The sequence below is a fragment of the Alosa sapidissima genome, chromosome 12, assembly GCF_018492685.1.
Source record: "Alosa sapidissima isolate fAloSap1 chromosome 12, fAloSap1.pri, whole genome shotgun sequence".
NCBI classification, from domain to species: domain Eukaryota; kingdom Metazoa; phylum Chordata; class Actinopteri; order Clupeiformes; family Clupeidae; genus Alosa; species Alosa sapidissima.
The window spans coordinates 1,605,509-1,627,065 of NC_055968.1; the positions used below are offsets into that span (position 1 = coordinate 1,605,509).

Sequence of the window (21,557 nt, forward strand, 5' to 3'; positions counted from 1 at the left end):
CTTTTGTGAGGCATGGTCTGAAGATCATGTACGTCAGGTTTCGTGAAGATTGGAAAAAAATTGTGCCCTGTGAAACTTTAGTTTCGCTTTCGCTAAAATCCAATATGGTGGAAGAACGACAATCATCAGAGTTCGCAAGCAACTTACACCGGTTCAACTTACACCACTTTCAGCAAGCACATTTAATAAAAATAAAGAAAATAAGATAGGGAACTTAAGAAGAACAATAAGTGTGCTGCTTTCAGCAAGCACACTTAATAGCACAGTTTACGTTGAGCAGTTGCCATGCTGTCTAGTCTCTGCCCCACCTCTGCCAGGGTACCATCAAAGATCAGAGAGACCAGAGAGTCGCATAGACCAGCGTTACGTGGCCTTGGCAGATATCTGCGTTCTGTTATTCAGTCCCCTGGTTTTGTTAACATTATATACCATTTGTTGTGGTTTGGCAGTCATAGTTTTTGCAGCACTTGAATCGGAATAAGAATAGTAACTAGCATGCTAGCTGTAGAAGCCAGCATAGGCATAAACACTAGCTAACCCATCGGCTAAACCGCTGACTACTTAAATTATTTGGCTTACGAACAGAAAGTGAGGAATTGGCAACTTTTCACGATCAGACATTTATGGTCGTTTGTTGGCTTACTCTATGCACATCAGTCTCTGGGATCACTGGCTACAACACATCATCAGTAGGGTAAAACTAACCTGTCTCACGACGGTCTAAACTCAACTCACGTTCCCTATTAGTCAGTGAACAATCCAACGCTTGCGAGCCTACTAGTGGTGGGAAGGGTTCAATGCCACTATAAGCAACTGTGGCAGAAGGCTGAACAATTTTGGAAAATAATCTAATTGCGATTTGTTTCTTTACCAATATCAAGCTTTTTATCTTCTGTATTATTAAACAAAGACAAGCAATAAATCATTCAATACTGTAGTATGACTAACACAATATTAAATTAAATTAAACAAACTGTTCTTTCCTGGAAGCCAGGCCTATGTTATGACATTAGGTGATAAATAAAAATGTCATTCATATCCATTTACCTAACTACTTCATCACAGTAGTAGGCCAAATTTGTAATGTAATAGTTATCATATGGTGACCACCAAATTACGTTTCTATTTTATAAAACTAAAAGCGCACTCAGAGAGTGGAGGTCTCCGCCAAGTTTCACTTCACTATCATTGCGAGAAAATAGGCATCCACATGGAAAATACTTTGAGTCGGATCTGCTCCAAAAATGTAAATCCTTAGCCTGTAATACACCTTTCCACCAAGTTTTGTGAAAGTTGTACCGGTAGTTTTTGCTATATTGTTGACAGACATAACACACTGAAGTAGCCTATGGCGCAGTAAATGCTGGCGCACGCTCTATGAAAACAATATGTTTATGGAATAAAACTAGACACGCCCTAATAATATCTGATTATCGTAAACATGCTAATTGCCAACATTTCGTTCGAAAATTCTAAAACAACAATGTTTTTTAATACTTCAAAATAACATTTGATAAATGAACCTTACATTTTTCAGTAGCCATACTGTAGATGTGTAGATTTGAACAAAATCTAATTTGGTTCTTACCGTGGGTTTTACTGCCTGAAATATCCGATTTTGTTTGGGCTGGTGAGTACTTATTCCCAACCTTTCGGATTTGTACACGCAGCCTTACAACACTGTTTACAGCTCTTCGAGTCACGGTAAAATGTATTTTTTGGTACATAGCTAATTTAGATAAACTTATGGTGTGGGTGCTTGCGTTTCTTTAGGAATCCGCCGTCTTGGTGTGTATAGAAATTAATATTAAGTGACACATACACGTAAGAGGTTGGACATACGTGCTGGTTGGTAATATGTGACGATGTGAGCCCTAGCCAGCAGAGGGCACTTAGCCTACCATGCACACGGACAATATTGTGCGCCTGCCCTAATTCTGAAGCAGTGGCCACCACTATAAAATGAAGAGCAAACGAACGAAAGTTAATGTTTTTACAATAAACTATATCAACACAACAATATGTGGAGTGAAACTGGACGGGCCCTAATAACCTCTGACTAGCTCTACTTAGGCTATTGGTAAATTGCAATGTGAGCAGCAGGCAGGGGCAGGCAGGATCATTTAAAAGGCAACCGCGACTACATTTTGAGTTTGCCCTAATTCAGATGCAGTGGCGGCAATCATTTTTCAGTCACGGGCCACCTCCACAAAATGAACGTAGAGGAAACACTTGACATAAAACAAAAAATGCAGAGCAAACACGCTCCATAAATGTGGCCTTAGATGATTAAGTCACAGGAATTCTGATAGATAGTTTTATGGAACAGAGAAAAGCTTTTCAAATGAATGGGCCAATTATTTGCCTGATGTGGAGATTTGTAGTCAAGCCTCTTGATTATAAGAACCAATTAACAACTTTTTTACCAACACTAAAGTGACTGATAGCTCATATGTGACTGACAGCTTATACACTGCAAAAAAAATAATATAATTATTATTAGTCTTATATTAAGATCAAAAAATATATTTGATATTGTTTTAAGTATGGAGAGACTTACCTAGCGCTCTCTCGAAAGATCATTTTGACTTAATTTAAGAAGACTAACTTATGTTAAGGATTCTTATGAAGACAAATTTGCTCAACGCACTGGCAGCCAAATTTGCTTGTTTTTAGGACAAGTTCACGCATTGCACTGGCAGCCAAATGTACTTGTTTTCAGGATGAGACATCCTAAATTAAGTAAAATAGGAAAGTGCTAGCGAAGTTTGTTTGTACTGAAAACATTACCAATTAGAATTTTTGATTTTTATATAAGATTAAACACTTGGTTTTGCAGTATACTCATTACCTTATGAGCAGTCATTTTCCGCTTCAGCCCTCCTCTTCCTTGATCTTCACTGCCCGAGTCTGAATCTTCACTACCAGTCTCAGCATTCCAAGGAACAACAGCTTCCTGATTATCCTCTGCATCACTTTTAGCCCCAGCATCATTATCTTCTGTGTCAGATGAGCTTGCAGGCTGTTATCAAGAAACGATTAAACAGCATTTATTAGCTTTACCCATTTATACTTTCATGTATTAATGCATATTCAATTACACGGATTGGCTCTGGTATAGCTTGAAGACAAGATGAATATTTCAACATATTTGAATTTTCTCTGGCAAATCCGTGTAGCCACCTTCCCATTCAAGCAGATTTCTGAATCATCAAAAGTCCAAAAGCCAACCACAACCACTTATCGGATATGGGGCAGGCTTTACACAATGACACCTGCAAGTTTATCATCATCAGGCCATGTGAATATCATCAATACCATAATAATCAATAAATTGTGAAGTTTCAGCCAATACATTCTGACAGATGTTGTGTGTATTCAGCGCGAGTAGGAGGGTCGCGCTACATTCACTTACAGTGTCTGCAGAACTTTTCGAACTTTCTACAACCAAAGCCTTGTTTTCGCCTAGTGTAACAAGGGTGAATAGCTTGGAATAGACTTTGGGTCTCCTTGACTTCTGCGTCCTGTTCCGTGAGCACCAACCAGGCTGAAGCGCAAGTGACCCCCTTGTAAGGGTGAACACTGCAAAAAATTAATTCTAACCAAGTGTTATTGATCTTATATTATGATTAAAAAATCTATTTGGTATTGTTTTTAGTATGAAAAGACTTACCTAGCGCCCTCTCAAAAGATCATTTTGACGTAATTTAAGAAGACTAACTTATTTTAAGGAGTCTTATCAAGACAAATTTGCTCAACGCACTGGCAGACAAATTTGCTTGTTTTCAAGGTGAGATGTCTTGAAATAAGTCAATTTTTTTTTTAATTAAGTCAAATGATTTCACAAGAAGCGCTAGGTAAGTCTCTTCATACTGAAAACAATACCAACTATTTTTTTTATCTTGATATAAGATTAATAACACTTTTTTAACACAAGATTTTGTTAGATAAGCAGTTTTTGCAGTGAATAGTTTATTCTATCTGTTGCCACATGGTGGCGCTATACCAAATATGCAGTTGGCATGGTTGTAACAACGCATCATGTAATAACACCGCATTATGTAATAACTCAACAAAATGTAATACATTTTCACGTCATTATGTAATAACTGCCGCATTATGTAACAATCTGCCGCATTATGTAGGCTAATAAACTGCTTGAACGCCATATGTGCGAAATAAGAATATGTCGCTCCCATGTTCATAGACTGTGTGCAACTTTCGACTGTGTGCTACCTTCACAGAAGCCCCTGGCTGCAGCGTGCAGATCGGGGCTGGTTTCAATGTGGGGGAGCTCAACGTTGCTACTTTCCAGCGCTTACTGGATCGCAAGGAAAAATAAAAAAAATGTTGCGGGACAATTGCGCCCAGGCCTCACGGAAAAAATGGTAGCATACAATTAAGCAATTAGGCTTTTCACGTAACATAAACATAATATTATTACAGGCTATTTTACAGAAACTGGACTACCTATTTAATGATGCCGTCTGTTAGGTGTGCATCTAAACGTGACATTAGGAACACACTTCGAGTTTCGCTGTCTCATATCACCCTGCGATAGGACCATCTTATTGCGAGGAAACAAGCTCATTGCTCCCCTGATTCGGTGACATGGTGAGATTCAGATTTTAGCCTACCTATTATTATATTACATTGTCGTCCCTCGGCTACGTTCCACTGCTAGCAAACTGACGATTCACCAAGAACTTGAAATAAACTAAAAAAATATTACACATTCACAATAAACCTTTTTCCCACTGTAATAGTGGCTCTTGTAAAAAGGCTCTTATTGTTAGTGTCTTAACAATCTTAAACAGGGTTCCCACTCTGAGTCAAATGTAAAATTCCATGGCTTCCCATGACCAATCCGGAAATTAAAAAATGCCCATTGAAAAAAACAGGTAGGGGTAACTACAACCACTCACGCAAGTAGTAATGGGAAAAATATACTGTAATAACTCAATAAACACCAATGCTGCGTGTAAATACTGCATTAGGCCTAATGTATTTTGGAAAGACAATTTTAAACTCCAAAAAAAATTCCCTGATATTCCATGACTTTGCCACTCAAAGATATAACTCCCTGACCTTCCATGACTGGAATAGACTTTATTAAAATGCTGATGGTATTTTTGAAATTCCATGAGCCGTGGGAACCCTGCTTTACTTTGAGGTCGGCTACGACAGCGGCTCTAGCAGCTCCGATGTAGCCTACTTTTAGTTATCTTCGTGCATGGTGTTGTAGTGTTGACTGAAGTTCACCGATTTAGTTTCTAAGCATAGCCTACTAAACACATAAGTTGACTTTGAATTCTGTGTTAATATCAGCTGTTTCCCACCTTGTCTGAACCTTTCCCATCTTGTCTACAATTCTGAGTTTTCTTTAGCCTATAAACTGCTCTCTGTATCTCTTTCTTGCTCGCTGAAGAAAGCTCGACTCCGCTGGATTTTTTATATAGGAAGCGCCACTATCGGTGGACCGCATCATTACAATAAGGATCCTGTTCAGATGTGATAAAAACATGTCAAACGAACATTTTAATGACATTTCAAAATTGATCCGCCAGTTGCCCATCCCTGACCTAGCCTATTGTCGCCAGCGCCACTCCATCAACAATAAAGTGATTCTTGATCAGTGATTGTTTTAATTTGGCGGTATAGGGGAGAACCGTAGTAGCCCTTTTTTATATTACAGGATTCACTATTGTCATGATGCCAACTTACAACTGCAGCCTAGGTCTCGGCCTATGTTACTGCGCTTATTTTTATGACTGCGTTAGCCAGCTCACTCTTAACTTAAGTTGCTAATAGGCCTAAACTGGTTGCTGGTTTGTTGAGACCACACCTTTCCATTAATCTTATTTGCATAGTTACTTTAATCGAATCCATGTCAAAAGAAAATGTGCACCAGCATGCGTTTCACTGTTGCGTTCAATTAATTGACCATTGCCAATTCATCGATTTATAAATACATGTGGTATCAAAATGTGAAGTCGTCAGGCCATCATTACTGTGAATTTGGGAACAGACCATTTCTATTTCTATTCCATATCCGAACCCACAACATAGCGTACCCAAACTTCAACCTCAACTGCTGCCTGTAAGCCTAAATGACCTAAATCCCATAGTCTAGCTAGGTAGGTTAGCAACACAAACTTGAGATGTAAGTGAGCAAATCAACCTGATATTAGACTATTATTATGTGTTGCTGCTGTGCAGACACAGCATCACTTAAACCAGTGTTTTTCAACCACTGTGCCGGGGCACACTAGTGTGCCGTGAGATCAGGTGTGCCGCAGAAAATTACCCAAATGTCACTCACTGGTCCAAAAAAAGCAACTGTTGCATCAAAGAATTTATAACCACATGCTCTCATTGATTGTATGATTGCACTGTTTGTGGTATGCAGGCATTGTACAACGGGGGCCCCATATCCAGTATTCACAGAATCATCACATATCCAGTTCATAACAACAATTAAATTAGATAGTCACCTACAAATGAAACAGAGGGCGCTTGTTTTATTGAGGTCTTGCATAGAAGCCATAATAAGGCCATATCTGTGTATTATTTGAAATTTTAGGCTATGGTATGTTTATTTTTTCTTCACACAGAAAAAATAAACAAAAAGAAGCAAGCATCACAAGCACGGCAGACGGTACGGCACTCAGGCCCAGCCCAACCTATACGACTGGAAAATCGCTACGCCATTCTGACCGAGGATGAGGAGCCCCTCCTGCCCCGAGACAACCATCCTGGTCCCTCCTCAAAGTCGGCGCCCCCCCGACCCCCTCCTCCCCGGACCTCATTAACCTCCACCCTGGTCATCGGCAGTTCCATGGTTAGAGACCTCTGCATTCCCCAATCACGTAGTGGTCCCTCCGAGGTCTACTGCTTCCCTGGTGCCAAGGTCCTTGACATCCAGCAGAAACTCCCAAGCATCCTGGCCTGCCACACCAAGGTCAACAACATCATCGTACACGTGGGCACAAACGACATCAGAGATAAGCAGTCAGTAGCACTGCAGGAAAACTACAAAACTCTCATCACCACCCTGATGGGCACAAAAAAATGCTTTGTCATCTCTGGGCCTCTCCCTACCTACAGAAAAGGTGCTGAGAGATGGTCCAGACTGTTCGATCTCCACACCTGGCTCAAACGCTACTGCACTTCCCTAAGCATCCCCTATAACTGGGGCTTGTTCTGGGAGAGGCCCAGTATGCTGAAGCCTGATGGTCTCCACCCAAACCAACATGAAGCCAGACTACTCTCTGACAACATAGTGTCCACACTGAGGCATTGACATTCTGTAGAAAATATTACAGATTCACGCCCCCCAGGTATTGATTTGAATGGCATTATACATGTGGATGGGTCTGAGAATGTTTTCTGCAGGGTAACATACAATACTACTACCATAGATCAAGCTGCTTCATGCAATAGCATGACTTATGCTTATAGTTCTATTCCAAAGTTGATTTCTACCCAATGTATAGTAAAAAGAAAAGACAACTTTAAAACTAGAAACCTAACAAATATTCTTTCCATACCTCAGCATATTCCTCAAAAGCCAGAGGCATTTTCAGCTAACATGGTCTTACTAAATATAGATGCACTTACTACCAAAACCTTTGCAGCAATGATTTTATTAGTGAAAAAAAATTTGATTTTCTGTTTCTTGTTGAAACCTGGCTGACTTCAGACAGCGAAGCTGTTCTTGTTGAAACCTGTCCCCCAAATTATCATTTCTTCCACTCAATTAGACAAGGCAAACGAGGCGGTGGAATTGCCTCCATTCTCTCAAACAAATATAGCTGCACTAGAGTCAACTTTGACGAATTCGCTTCCTTTGAGTATATTGCCCTCACTCTGAAGGCTGACCCAGCTGTACTTCTTTTAACCTTATACCGCCCTCCTAAACTATGGACTGGCTTTCTCGACCAGTTTTCTGAACTTATGTCGCTCATCATCACTAGCTATGATCGGATAATTGTAAATGGCGACTTTAATATTCATGTCAATAAGACAACTCATGCTAAAGCCAGTAAGTTCCTTAATGTGCTGGACAGTTTAGCGCTAAAGCAGCATGTTACAGGACCCACCCACAACCTTGGCAACACCCTCGATCTAGTAATTTCTAGAGGGATAGAAGTCACAGACTTATCAGTAAATTATATAAATATGTCTGATCATTATTGTGTATCTTTTAATATAGTAATACATACTCCAAAAATTCATCCCGAAATTGCAATCAAATCGCGACTCTTGGACATTAGAGCAGAACAGCAGTTCATAGCTCTTATAGACTCCATAAATTTAGATATTTTACATCATCCCATTGATCAAATGGTAGAGGCTCTCAATCATGAATTAGGCGCTCTGCTAGACAGAGTGGCACCCTTGAAGACTAAAAAAAGGCCCTGTAGCAAACTGAAAATCTAAGTTACAGGTTCACCGTGCCATTCTAAAAGAAAAAATAGCAAATTATAATAGAGCTATTCGGAATGAGAGAAGGAACCACTTCTCTAAGGTAATTGCTGAAAACAGTGGAAACTCTAGGGTGTTGTTCTCCACCATTGATAGGCTATTGCATCAAACACCTTTTGATACACTCAGTCAGGCATCCTCTCTAAGATCTCTCAAAAACAAAGTCATTTCTATAAGGGAGGCTATTGGTAACACAAGTAATATGTTTGATAGTACACCCAAAAACAGCCCCCCTAAATTAAAGTTCTTTAGCACTAGTACTCAATCTGAGCTTGGTAAAATTATAACTCAAACCAGCTCCTCAAGATGTGTTTTGGATGCAATCCCTACTAGATTCCTCAAAAATGTACAGTGATGGCCAAAAGTATTGGCACCCATGCTAAAGTTGACTGAAAAGAGGAATATAAAATCATCTTTTGGAAATTGATTTTAATGCCTTAAGTGAAAAATGAGGAAATATCTAACCTTTAAGGACACCAATTTTCTTAGTGAATGAATAATGAATCATAAATAAATAAATGTTCTTCCTTAAAATACAGGGGTCATAAGTATTCCCACCCCTATGTTAAATTCCCATAGAGACAGGCAGATTTTTATTTTTAAAGGCCAGTTATTTCATGGATCCAGAATACTGTGCATCCTGATAAAGTTACCTTGGCCTTTGGAATTAAAATAGCCCCACATCATCACATACCCTTCACCATACCTAGAGATTGGCATGGGTGTTATTTCAGTTAGCCTATTAGCTGGTTTGATGCTCATTGAGCTCAATGCAAATCAAACATGACTTGCCTTTTGGTGTGGCCCAGGGGAGCTGCCTTGGTCCCCTGCTATTTTCCCTATATATGCTTCCGTTGGGAAACGTCATAAGTCAGCATAATGTAAACTTCCATAGCTACGCAGATGATACCCAATTGTATATTTCTGTGGAGCCAACTAACCCAGATGGCCTTTGCTCCCTCACTGCATGCCTAACCTCCATTAATCAGTGGATGAGCAAAACATTTTTGAAACTAAATGATGACAAAACAGAGGTACTTTTAGTTGGATCAAAACTAAAGCGAGACATTGTTCTTAGTAATCTGGGGAACTTGGCGCACCAGGTCAAACCAAAAGGAACAAGCGTGTGGGCAGCCGTGGCCCACTGGTTAGCACTCTGGACGTGTAACCGGAGGGTTGCCGGTTCGAGCCCCGACCAGTGGGCCACGGCTGAAGTGCCCTTGAGCAAGGCACCTAACCCCTCACTGCTCCCCGAGCGCCGCTGTTGAAGCAGGCAGCTCACTGCGCCGGGATTAGTGTGTGCTTCACCTCACTGTGTGTTCACTGTGTGCTGTGTGTGTTTCGCTAATTCACGGATTGGGATAAATGCAGAGACCAAATTTCCCCTCACGGGATCAAAAGAGTATATATACTTACTTATACTTAAGCCTCGGTGTCATCTTAGATGCAGAGTTAAGTTTTAAGCCCCATATCAGTAAAGTTACACTCAATTATGTAAACTCAACAAGATGCAGAAAAACTAATTCACGCCTTTATCACTAGCAGGTTAGACTACTGCAATGCACTTTTCACTGGTCTTCCCAAAAAACATCTAAAGAAATTGGCACTCATACAGAACTCTGCGGCTAGACTTTTAACTAAGGGCCAATCTCAATTCTCTATTTTACCCCTTCCACTTCCCCTTAGTTTTGCGCGTGCACGTGAGACGAAGGGCTATCTCAATTCTCATTTCGATCGAGGGGTAGGGATAAGGGCAAGGGGTAGATACCCCTTAAAACCAAGTAAGATCGGGAGCTTACTTGAAACCGAGGGGTAAGAGAAATACCCAACATAGACCGCTCACACCGGAAAATTAAGCACACCGAGAGATTCATTGACATGAAATGTTGGCATTAATAAGGATTATAAAATTAAAATGGTAATTGTTTTATGTTGCATTCAATCTTGTGACCATATTGAAGGTCCTGTTCTTCACGAGGAAGTTTTCAAAACATCGCTGTTTTGTGAATGTTAACAGCACATCATTATTTGCGCGAATGTCTCGCATTTTACATATTTCCATGTCTACCCTGCGAATTGGCAGCATACCATGTCAGAAATGTCCAACAGCAGCTAAATTCGCTGAACTTTTTTACCGCTCGTCTGATATGAATGCTGCATAGGCCTACTGCTGCCGACTCCTCGCATAGGCAGGTAGCGATTGCTTCTGATGTCATGTAACGACCATTTGGATATTATTGTAAAATATCAAAGGAGTTGTGGGATGTTTACATAGCAAACTGCATGTTTATTTTGTCCCCCATCCCTGTTTCATTCACCCGGACCAAGGTAGGCTGCGAACGAACATAGGCACTTTCAGCTGTTGTTGAAATAATTCCTGAACGGTTTTATTCCGAGCTGAAAATGCAATTATAGCCTATTTGACAGAAGACAGGTTGCTAGTGACAAAATATTAGCTTTCAGTGTGGTACGATCTCTGTAAATTACGTTAATTCAAGTGTTTCAATCATCCAGCTCTCCCTTATGGTTGGCTAGTGGTATCTCATTTCCAAGGGGAATATTCTTCACCCCTATGTCTTGCCACTCGGTTTCGAGGGACAAGGGCTAGGGGTAAGATGAAGGGATAGGGGAAGGGGAAGGGGTAAAACAGAGAATTGAGATTGGCCCTAAGACTAAGAAGAGAGAACACATCACCCCTGTGTTGGCTGAACTGCACTGGCCCCCTATTTCCTATAGAATTGATTTTAAGGTTATGTTAATTACTTACAAAGCTCTGAATGGCTTAGCACCTTCATATATCTCTGAGCTTTTAATATCTTATCAACCACAAAGGAAACTTAGATCATCCAATTCTAATCTTTTAATCGTACCCAAAGTGCTTCACAAGCAAAGTGGAGAAGCTGCTTTTATCCATTATGCCCCAAAACTATGGAACACCCTGCCTCTGTATATCAAGCAGGCGAGTTCAGTAAATATTTTTAAAAAAGATCTGAAAACATACCTGTATAGGAAAGCTTTTAGTTAACTCATCTTATCCTGTAGACTACTTTTTCAGATTATTCTACATCTGCTGCCATTGGAGGGCGCAGCCAGCCAGAAGCAGATGGGCTCCCCCTATTAAGTATATAGTATAAGTATATATACTTTTTTGATCCTTTTTTGAATTTGGTCTTTGCATTTAACCCAATCGGTGAATTAGTGAAACACAAACAGCACACAGTGAACACACAGTGAGGTGAAGCACACACTAATCCCGGCGCAGTGAGCTGCCTGCTACAATGGCGGCGCTCGGGGAGCAGTGAGGGGTTAGGTGCCTTGCTCAAGGGCACTTCAGCCACAACCCACTGGTCAGGGCTCGAACCGGCAACCCTCCAGTTACAAGTCCAGAGTGCTAACCAGTGGGCCACGGCTGCCCCTGAAGTCAGGTTCTGCTCAAGGTTTCTTCCTGGAATATGGGAGTTTTTCCTTGCCACAGTTGCCATATGGCGTGCTTATGGGGGGTAAAGGGTTAAGGCTGCCAGTCTTATGACATGTTATTTTCTATATTTTTGATACGTTGCTGAGTGGATCATAAACAGCCCCAGCAATGAAGAAAAGTGATTGATAATGACTGACTGACTATTATTGTGTTACATGCTTCAAATGTAAAGCACTTTGAGCTGTACAAATTTATACAAATAAAGCTCATTATTATTATTATTATTATTATTATGTTAGTGTGCCGTGGGACATTTAAGTGTCAAAAGTGTGCCATGGCACAAAAAAGGTTGAAAAACACTGACTTAAACTAGCAGCCATGTCTTGCCGTTTATGGCACGACAGCTAATAACGTGTGTATGAGGAGAAAAGACGCGCAGGCTAGGGGAGGCACTAGAAACATGCCTTGCACACACGCATGTTACTTCAAAAGAATGCGGCCATTCTTAAAAGTATCGATACTAATTAAATTAGGTATTGTGACATTTTTAATTTCAGGGTATCTCGATTCTGTGCACCATGCAACACTACGACCTAGGACATTAAAATCATTCTGTGTCATTGGAGGCTCATTTTGTCCACATAACAGTTATGCTATAGTGAAAATATAATGTGCACAAAAGGACACTTGGGGAGGGGTGCTTGCAGAGTTACAGCATTAGGCAGTAAGCTTTGAGAGCATGGAGAAATTCCTAAATCTTCCATTTCAGTTTTTGAAAAATGGGATCAAAACTAGTGATCGACCAATATATCGGGCCGATATTTGCGGTTTTTACATGTATCGGCATCACCCGACACGTGGCTGCTGTGTTCGCCGATAGTTTTTTCCCCAGCATTATAGACAGGCGTCAACAGGCAGCTCTGACTGTGTTGCTGGAGACACTGCAGTTCACGTGCAGACCATGCACTGCCCCTCCCCCACTAGCAGAGTGCTGGAAGCCTGCTCTTCAAGACAACAGCAAGTTTTAAACTCTCAAAGCATCTTTGACAACTGTTTGACTTAGCTGAAATATTGGCATACACTTTGAAAGTTCACTTCCAATGAGACTTTGTGCACATCCCAGGTGCTGAACAAAAAAGGTCAAGTTTTTTAGGAAAAAAGTTCGCACACTCCTTGGTACTCTTTTGTTGAGTTTATTTTCTCATTTGGCACCTTGCGGACTTCCTCAGATTCATTTCAGTGAATTTCTTCCTCAGATTCACTGAAGTGACCGCAAGGTCGAAACGTCATGTGCCAAATGAGAAAATAAACTCAACAAAAGAGTACCAAGGAGTGTGCAAACTTTTTTCCTAAAAAAATACACGTTGAAAGTAAAAACACTTTGCTATATGTGCTTGCAACTATAGATAAGCAAGTTTGTGGGTCCAAATGGAAAAAAAAATGCTGAATGCTGCTTGCCATTATATTTAGGGAGCTGCAAATAGCTGTAGGCTATCTGCATACGGTAGCTGTTACGAACACTGGTCATAGGATTAAGTAATGCCGACGTTGTTCCGTGGTATTTGTGGGAGTTTTATTCAGCGTCCCACCTGGCTGAGGTTTGGACGCATGTGGTGTGTCTCTCCCTGTCTCCCTACTTGGAGCTGGCGGAGGCCTACTGGATAGAAAAGGCAAAAACCTAGTAATTATGTGAATAAAAATCTGTTTGAATGGCCAAAAAATCATGGGGGGTATACCACACATTACCTTGGTGTTAGGGTAGCCTACTGCACATGCCATTGACAGCGAGTGGAAACTTCAGTCATTTGCCTTTATAGTATAGTATAGTATATATAGTATATATACTTTTTTGATCCCGTGAGGGAAATTTGGTCTCTGCATTTAACCCAATCGGTGAATTAGTGAAACACAAACAGCACACAGTGAACACCCAGTGAGGTGAAGCACACACTAATCCCGGCGCAGTGAGCTGCCTGCTTTAACGGCGGCGCTCGGGGAGCAGTGAGGGGTTAGGTGCCTTGCTCAAGGGCACTTCAGCCGCGGCCCACTGGTCGGGGCTCGAACCGGCAACCCTCCGGTTACAAGTCCAGAGTGCTAACCAGTGGGCCACGGCTGCCCACAATTAATTTTTTTACAATTTTGCATTTATCATGTTAACAATCTGACTCTTCATTGATCCACTCATCTGACAAAATAGTTTTTAAATTAAGACATCATCGTGTCATTTTTATGATGTAAATTGAGGGAGCAAAAGCAGGATCGGCTCCAAATATCGGCTCAGAGAAAAGAAATCGGCAGCCCGTATCGGTCATCGGCTAAGACTGATGAAAAAAAGCGGCATTGCCACTTAAATCCATATCGATCCCTAATCAAAACTCGACATATTGGTGAGAGACATGTTTGCTGTATGTTTTTGTCAAGTCTTGCTATGACGTATAACCATAAACTGGGCTAGAAATAACATGACATGATACGACGTGATACATTTTGATCAATGAAACTTATGGGACCAATGAAACCTGTGATGGTGTTAATTTCGTCAGACGAGAGGAAATATGTTCGTCAACGACCTTTTTTTTCATGACTAAGACGAGACGATGACGAGACGGCAGTAATGTCCTGAAACACTGACAAAGACCATCTTAAGATGCATTATTGTTGACAAAAAAAGACGAGACTAAAATGTTTTGCATGAAATAAAAACTAAGATAAAATCTCCCTTCATGTTCGTCTACAAAATGAGAAGACAGAATATCTAGCTGTTACGGTTTCAAAATATTTTGAATGAGTTCATACGCAACAGCTTTCCTGTAGGCTAGTCTACGTGCTGCTGCTGCAACCCTGTGGCTACAACACGAAACTACATGGAACAAGAACACTGGAGATGTTCTTGAAGAACTCTGGCACACCCCCAGAGTTAGCAAGCTAACTACCTAAGCTTTATGCCACAATGCTACATACCCAGAAGTTGAAGCTTCTCGCATACAAATTAACATCCCCCAGAATGTCCATACGAAAATGTTCAGCATGTAATGTCAACTATTCATCTAGTTAGACTGATGATGCAAAGTTTGCTAGCAAGTAAGCTAATATGGAAAGTTCGCTATGGCTAAGATGGAGAGTCTGTTTGGGGAATGTGTTGTGTTTGGGCTAGTGTTAATTTTGTCACCTATTTTTAATTTAGTCTTAGTCTTGTGACGAAATGTCCTTTTTAGTCTTTGTCATATTTAGTCATTCAAATATCATTTTTGTTAGTCAAGTTTTAGTCGACTAAAAGTCTCGTCATTTTAGTCTAGTTTTAGTCAAAAGAAAACTAAAGGTATCTTAGTCTTAGTCAGTTTTAGTCAACACATTTTAGTCTTTTTTTTATAACAAATTATTTCTGATTACCATTTGAGTCAAATAGTGTTTCACACATCTCAATTTTCCAACAATATTGTGTGTCCACAGGGCTACTCGTCTGTTATAATTACTCATTCTGATTTTTTGTCAGTCAGTATGTTTACATGCACAGGTAAGTCGACCTACAGTTATAGCTCGGCTGGGATTTGACCATAGACAGTAAAAGATTGGACCACTGTCATATTCGTAGACCAGTGTTTCTCAAAGTGTGGTCCGGGGATCACTGGTGGTCCGCAAGCTATCCAAAGTGGTCCGCGAGCAGACGTGGTAAAATATAATATAGATGAGTTGTTTGCCAAATAACTTGTATGTAAATCCAAACAGTTCTGCAACACTGTCTATGTAAGATATGCCAGTTTAAATCATACAGAATGAATCCTCTGACACAATAAGCAAAGACAATAAGCAAGGTGGTTCAGTGAGTAGGCCTATTGTGTAGACTAATTATAGGCTACTGTTGAAGTAGGTCTAATCTTTTTTTTTTTTTTTAGCTAGGGTTAGTTAAGTGCTCCTGAAACTGAAATAGTTTGAGAAACACTGTCGTAGGCCAAACTATTAATGTTTTACTCCGCCTCGCTAGATGGCGATATACGCCCAATGTGATCAATGTCACCTTTAAAGTAGCACACATATTGTTGTGAAGTAGCAAAATCCGATACTCACAGCAGGAGTGCTGTAGGATGCATGAGGATTGTTCTGGATCTCCCACAGTCCTTCATTGAAACCTTTCCGCTTGTTAGGCTTACCAAAACGATCACGGTACTTCTCAAAAGCAAACAGGTCCTTTGGTGCCAGGAAGGCTCTGGGAAAAGAGCAACCATTTCAGTTCAGTCCTCTACACAGACATTATCCATTATGGGTTACTGAATGGATACTAAGCAAAATTGTCCTTGACAAGCCTGTGTCCCTGTGTTTTTCCCCAGTGCCCGAACCTAGTTCATTGCTTTGACCCCCAAGCCTCCCCAGGTGCGAACCCAACCAGCCTAGCATGCTATATGTAAGACATTTACTGTAATAGATCATACAATTACCATAATATGGCATCAGAGATTAAAAACAATGTTATTTTCAAATACTAACTTCACTGACAACAATGGTACAGCCATATTCCCAATTCACACTTTCATTTTCAGCCTGCATAATGTTTATGTTTTGAATTTGTGTTTTTGTCTGCTGTGCCACCCTCCGCAAATTTACCAATCACACAATTAGTAGTATTTTGATCTTTGAATTGCCAGATTAGCCTACTTAATGCTCTCAAATGATTTGATTTTGGACTGCAATACCCCCTTTTAAACACTAGTTGTTGTTCTTACATATAGCACCTTTGACTTTACTTTACTTAAAGTAAACTAACAAACTAACTAACACTAACAAAATGCAACACTAACATTTTTTTTTCCAGTTTTTTGTCATTTCCTAGTGCCCTCTTATTTTTGTTTCTCCTGGGGACGCGGAAAACGTAATCTGCATGACCCTCCAACTTCATTAGGAAAAAATATGATTCAGTTCCACTTAAGATTATTTTGCTTCTATGTTCTGTAGAAGAATTGTTCAAAGTTAAATGACAATTTTCCATTTATTAGTTTGTTTGGGATATAAAAGACACTGGGATATACATATAAACAACACTTTGTTTGGGAAATAAAAGGACATTATGCATATGAATCCTTATATAGAGGCACAGAGGCATTCAGCATCCATTTACACCAGACATGGTCTCATACAGTTCAATGTGCTGCGTTGCAAGCATGCTTAAAAATGTCGAGCTGGCTAAAATGTATCTTAAAGGGAAACTTGGTAGGATTAGCTATATTTCCCCCTCTGCTGGAGGAGCAATCGGGACGATCGGGAGTTTTCCCGGTGTGCCGGCCGAGGAATGTGCGCGGTGCGGGCCGGCCCATAAAGTCTCTGTCGCGGCCGTGAGCCGTACGCGGCTATCGAAATCTTAGATTCATTATGAATTTTCCGGGAAAATCTCTGTGATCTACACTTTGAAGTTCTAAGAAGTCGCTCACTGTCTATAGGTCATTCATGGTTACCCTGCACACTCATCTCTCCCATGCTGATTTTTGTGTAGGCTAGCCTTTTTTTTGTTTGTTTTTTAATCTTAATTCATTTTTGTCTTATTCAGGCGTTACAGAACTTTCATGGTCACAAGTAAAAAAAAAATGACAATTTAATTTGCTTGTTTGTTTTTAAATTAATGTAGGCCTAGGCTAGAATGGAGCAAAGCCTCCTGAGACTGGGGGATGTGATTCTGGTTTATCCAATGAACCGATTGCAGGTCAAGTCTATTTACAGAAATGTAGGGGGATAAATGAGCGGTCCCCTCGTCTAATGGCATGACCCTACAAGCGATCAAGTTCGAGGAAAACTACAGGATTTTTGACAATCGACGGATTTGCGTGGTTGCTTGCTGTTACATGGATGGAAGGCAGAGAGAAAGGTTAGCGGAGCTAAAGAATTGACGTTATTGCTAGGCGGAAACTAGCACAAGCTAGTCTTATGTTGATATGTAGGCCTAGCCTATTTAATTATTTAATTACTGTGTTATTAGGTTGGCATTGTCTGTAGGCTAGGCCTACTTCCTTTTTTAAATTTATACAGGCAACTATTGGAGTGCTATGATACCCAGATAAATGTCCTTGCATGATGCTTAAAATTTCCATCCACACAAAACTGTTTTTATACTGCACTTAAATATCTATAGTTCCTTACACATTTATTGAAAGTGCCTGGTTTGTGGTTGATTGGCTTGTTCTATTGCATTAGGTGCATTATTGCTATTCAGTTCCTTTCTCCAAATGTAACCATACGTAGCTTCGCTATTTCAAACTGTGGAAAAAGGTAATGATAAATGGATTTGGATTTGTTTACAAGCTAGCGAAACAGTTCGGCAGAACAATGTGGATGTTACAAAGTAAGAAACACGATTTAAAACAAGTTTCTTGTTTCTCACTTCTCTTACCGGGATGGTAGTCCCAATGTTGCAAGGTTGATTCTCTGCCTTGGGACACTAGGAGGAGCGGGGAAAGTCACCATTTTCCCCGGAACAGGTCATTTAATCATCCAAATAATTTCTAAACGGGTTTATAAAGTTGAAATAGTTGGCATTAGAAAGTTTGTAAGTACACCAGAAGTTTGGGCTTTTCCAAAATCACGGAAGTGACGTCGACGCAGCAATAGCGGTGGTAGCGTAGAGTAGAAGCCATCGGGCAAGTGTTATTTTACTAAACTTCTGGTGCACTTACAAACTTTCTAATGCCTCGTTATTGGACTAAAGGTCATAGTTGTATTACTGTAAAAGTTTCGTACCATTCAGGGCATTATTAGTGGGGTAATTTACGAGATAAAAGTTGGTTCCATTACGACTGCAGAACGTCATTCGTTTCTGACAGCGCTACTCGACCAGGGTTCAACCAAGGGGAAAAAGGTTCTGGGAGGGTGTTTGGCTTGGGGTCATGGTGCAAAGGACCCTAGGGTGAAATTACTCCGAACCATCGTTTTAAGGTTTATGTTGTGAGCTGTGATTTGTTGTTGTATCATGTTGCTCAATTGTTGACAGGCTAGTGTAAGCGCTCATTTAAATAGCTTCCTTCATTCTGTAAATATTGTGATAATCATCTGTATCTTCCTTCAGTTTCTCTTCCTTCACTTCCTCACTACATTTTAAAAGTAAATTATCATTTTAAACCGTGGTCTGGTTTGCTTATTTAAATAGTTAATTAGGATAACAAACCCTGTAGCACTTTATTAGGTTAAGTTAATCACGTCACTCCTACCAAACTGGCTCTGAGGGTTGGTGTGCTACACATATTTAAAAACTTGTCTGGTGCTCTTTGCCACAGGTTGGAACATGAAGTGTTGGCTGTATTTGAGGTACTGAGTGAGGGGTTCTTAAAAGACTAGCCTCCACTGTGACTAGGTTTATATTTCTTTCAGCAAGCAGATCAATTCTGTTTAGCTGGAAAAAAAGTCACAGCATCACACTTACAGTACACTGTGATAATCAATGATATTATGCAACATCTCAAACTGGAAAAATACACTTTTATTAGAGGTTCTATTGAGAAATTGAAAAATTGAGAAACACTTGGCAGCCCTTTATGGAGTCCAGGCACTAAACAACTTCTTAACATTTGCTACCTGTCCTAGTCTACAGTATACCTTTGTATTTTATGAGTGATCACAGTAATGCGGTTTATGGTTGTGTTGTGTTGAGTATGTATGTACTATTGTTATGTGGGTGTATACAATTTGTATAAGGTTTTGTAACAATCCAATATGCATTTAGATCTCATTGCTTGTTGGGGGTCTAGCAGTGAAGCTGCAGAACCCCATTGTGTTTGTTAGTATTTCTTATTATTGGGGGTCTAGCAGCGAAGCTGCAGAACCCCATTGTTTTACTAGCTTTTCCTATTATTGGGGGCCTAGCAGTGAAGCTGCGAAGGCACCCATTGAGTTACTAGCTTTTCCTATTATTATTATGATGAATCTGCCATTGTAGTCTATGGCAGCCTGGTTAAAAAGTGCTGAAATTTGGCAGAAAGTTTCAGGACACTCCACTGACCACTCACGCTCATTTACAGATCTCTAAACCCAGCCGTCTAGCACCATCAACGGGTCAAAATTTGGCCGAAAATTGAACCGCTGGGTCAAAAGTTATGAAGCCGCCAAACAGGAAGTGGACAAACATCTCGGTGACGCTTTGAGTTAACATTACAAAACTCGATATCATTAGTCAGGACACTGTTCCAATCACTCACAGCAATTTCTATGCATATACATTGGACGGTCTAGCGCCACCACCAGTTCAATATTGGAGATGCGTTCATGCGTGTGATCCTTGACTCTTTTGTCTGATTTTCACAATTGCATCTAAATCCTTGGACATTCCGGGGTTCATCAACCCCTATCGCGTCACTTTCTGCCATTTTGGACCTCCGCAATATTGGATTTGATCCAAACTCTACGAAAAGTTTCAGCGGTCCCAAATTTCATCTAATTTTCACGATACTTGTCAGATTTTTCGATTTCAAGTTTATTTGCCCGTGACGGCCAAACAAATATGGTGATGAAGCCGTCAAACAGGAAGTGAGCTCGTATCTCAGCAGCGCTTTGATGTACGAAGACCAAATTTGGTAAAGGGACTTGGTACCTGATTGTGAGGACACAGTAGGAAATTGGCATCATTTGATGTATGAAGTCCAAACTTGGTACAGGGACATGGTAGCTGATTGTGAGAATGCACAAGGACATTGGTGTAATTTGGCCTATTCTTTATCCAATTTCCATAAAAGTTGCTGTGAGTGCTTGCTCATGCCATGGCAATGCCATTCCTGCTAGTTTACAGCTAGTCCCCCACATTGGCGCTTGCGGCTATATTTTGTTTTTGTTTTTTTAAATCAGTTCTCTATCTCCCTATCACTATGCTTTCAAGTGTCACATTGGAGCCTTCAGCTTTGTTTTTCTTAGAACTAATACTTGCATATAGAATGCCAAAAGGCTGCAAGAAAATATTCATAGACTCCAGAGGTGTTATGTGAATGTAGGCTACAATGTGCCTACAATGTGTGCAAGTTTTAAGCAAGTTCTGGAAATTATAGAAAATGGTACCAAATTAGAGTGGTTCATGCCTGCGTATCGAACCGTAGGGGGTATTGTTCAGTTCAAGAATGTACCGTGTACCATGACCTCCCGATAAACATGATAATTAAATAACAGATATCTACAGAGATTTATGAAATTACCATGTGCTTTATATTTACAACCATCATACTCACGTTTCATGAGTGCCAAAGAAGAAAATCGGGATCTTGTTTGGTGGAGGTTTCACTGCTCCATCAGGAACATCCTCAATCTAGGGGATGAACAGTCATAAAAAATGTATTAAGAATTAATCAGTGAAGCTGCAGCTAACATTAACTCTTGAAAGACGCACAGCGCATGATCCTGGAATGTAGATGTCTGTTTCTTATTGATGAAAACCTACCATGTTTATTTGAGAGCCCAGGCATAAGTTCACTCTGCCTGGTCATGGTAAATTTCCAACGGTCTCTGACATGAAATAAGTTGATCGATATTTTTACTCCTCTCAATATGTAGTTATAGAAAACATAATTAACTCATTGCCTTTCATTAGGTTGTTACCTCGCTAGACAGTTTGTAGTGAACTAATTTAGCTTGCTAACCCAAAGTCCTTTTAGGCAACTCCCTCCACTCGGCAGCCATATAGTGACGCTTTTTG

General features: G+C 40.3%; 1 protein-coding gene across 3 annotated transcripts in view; it reads right to left on the reverse strand.

The window, feature by feature from the left end:
• The window catches only part of hdgfl2 (HDGF like 2), an 88,057-nt gene that overhangs the window by 52,184 nt on the left and 14,316 nt on the right, over positions 1-21,557 (reverse strand). For 2 of the 3 annotated variants that reach the window (XM_042056171.1, XM_042056170.1), the window contains exons 2-4: positions 21,094-21,170; positions 15,971-16,109; positions 2,852-3,022 (exon numbers count right to left, since the gene is read on the reverse strand). In XM_042056171.1, coding sequence (XP_041912105.1) covers positions 2,852-3,022; positions 15,971-16,109; positions 21,094-21,170 — 387 coding nt within the window. The remainder of the gene's footprint in view (positions 1-2,851; positions 3,023-15,970; positions 16,110-21,093; positions 21,171-21,557) is intronic. The other variant, XM_042056172.1, reaches the window with a different exon arrangement.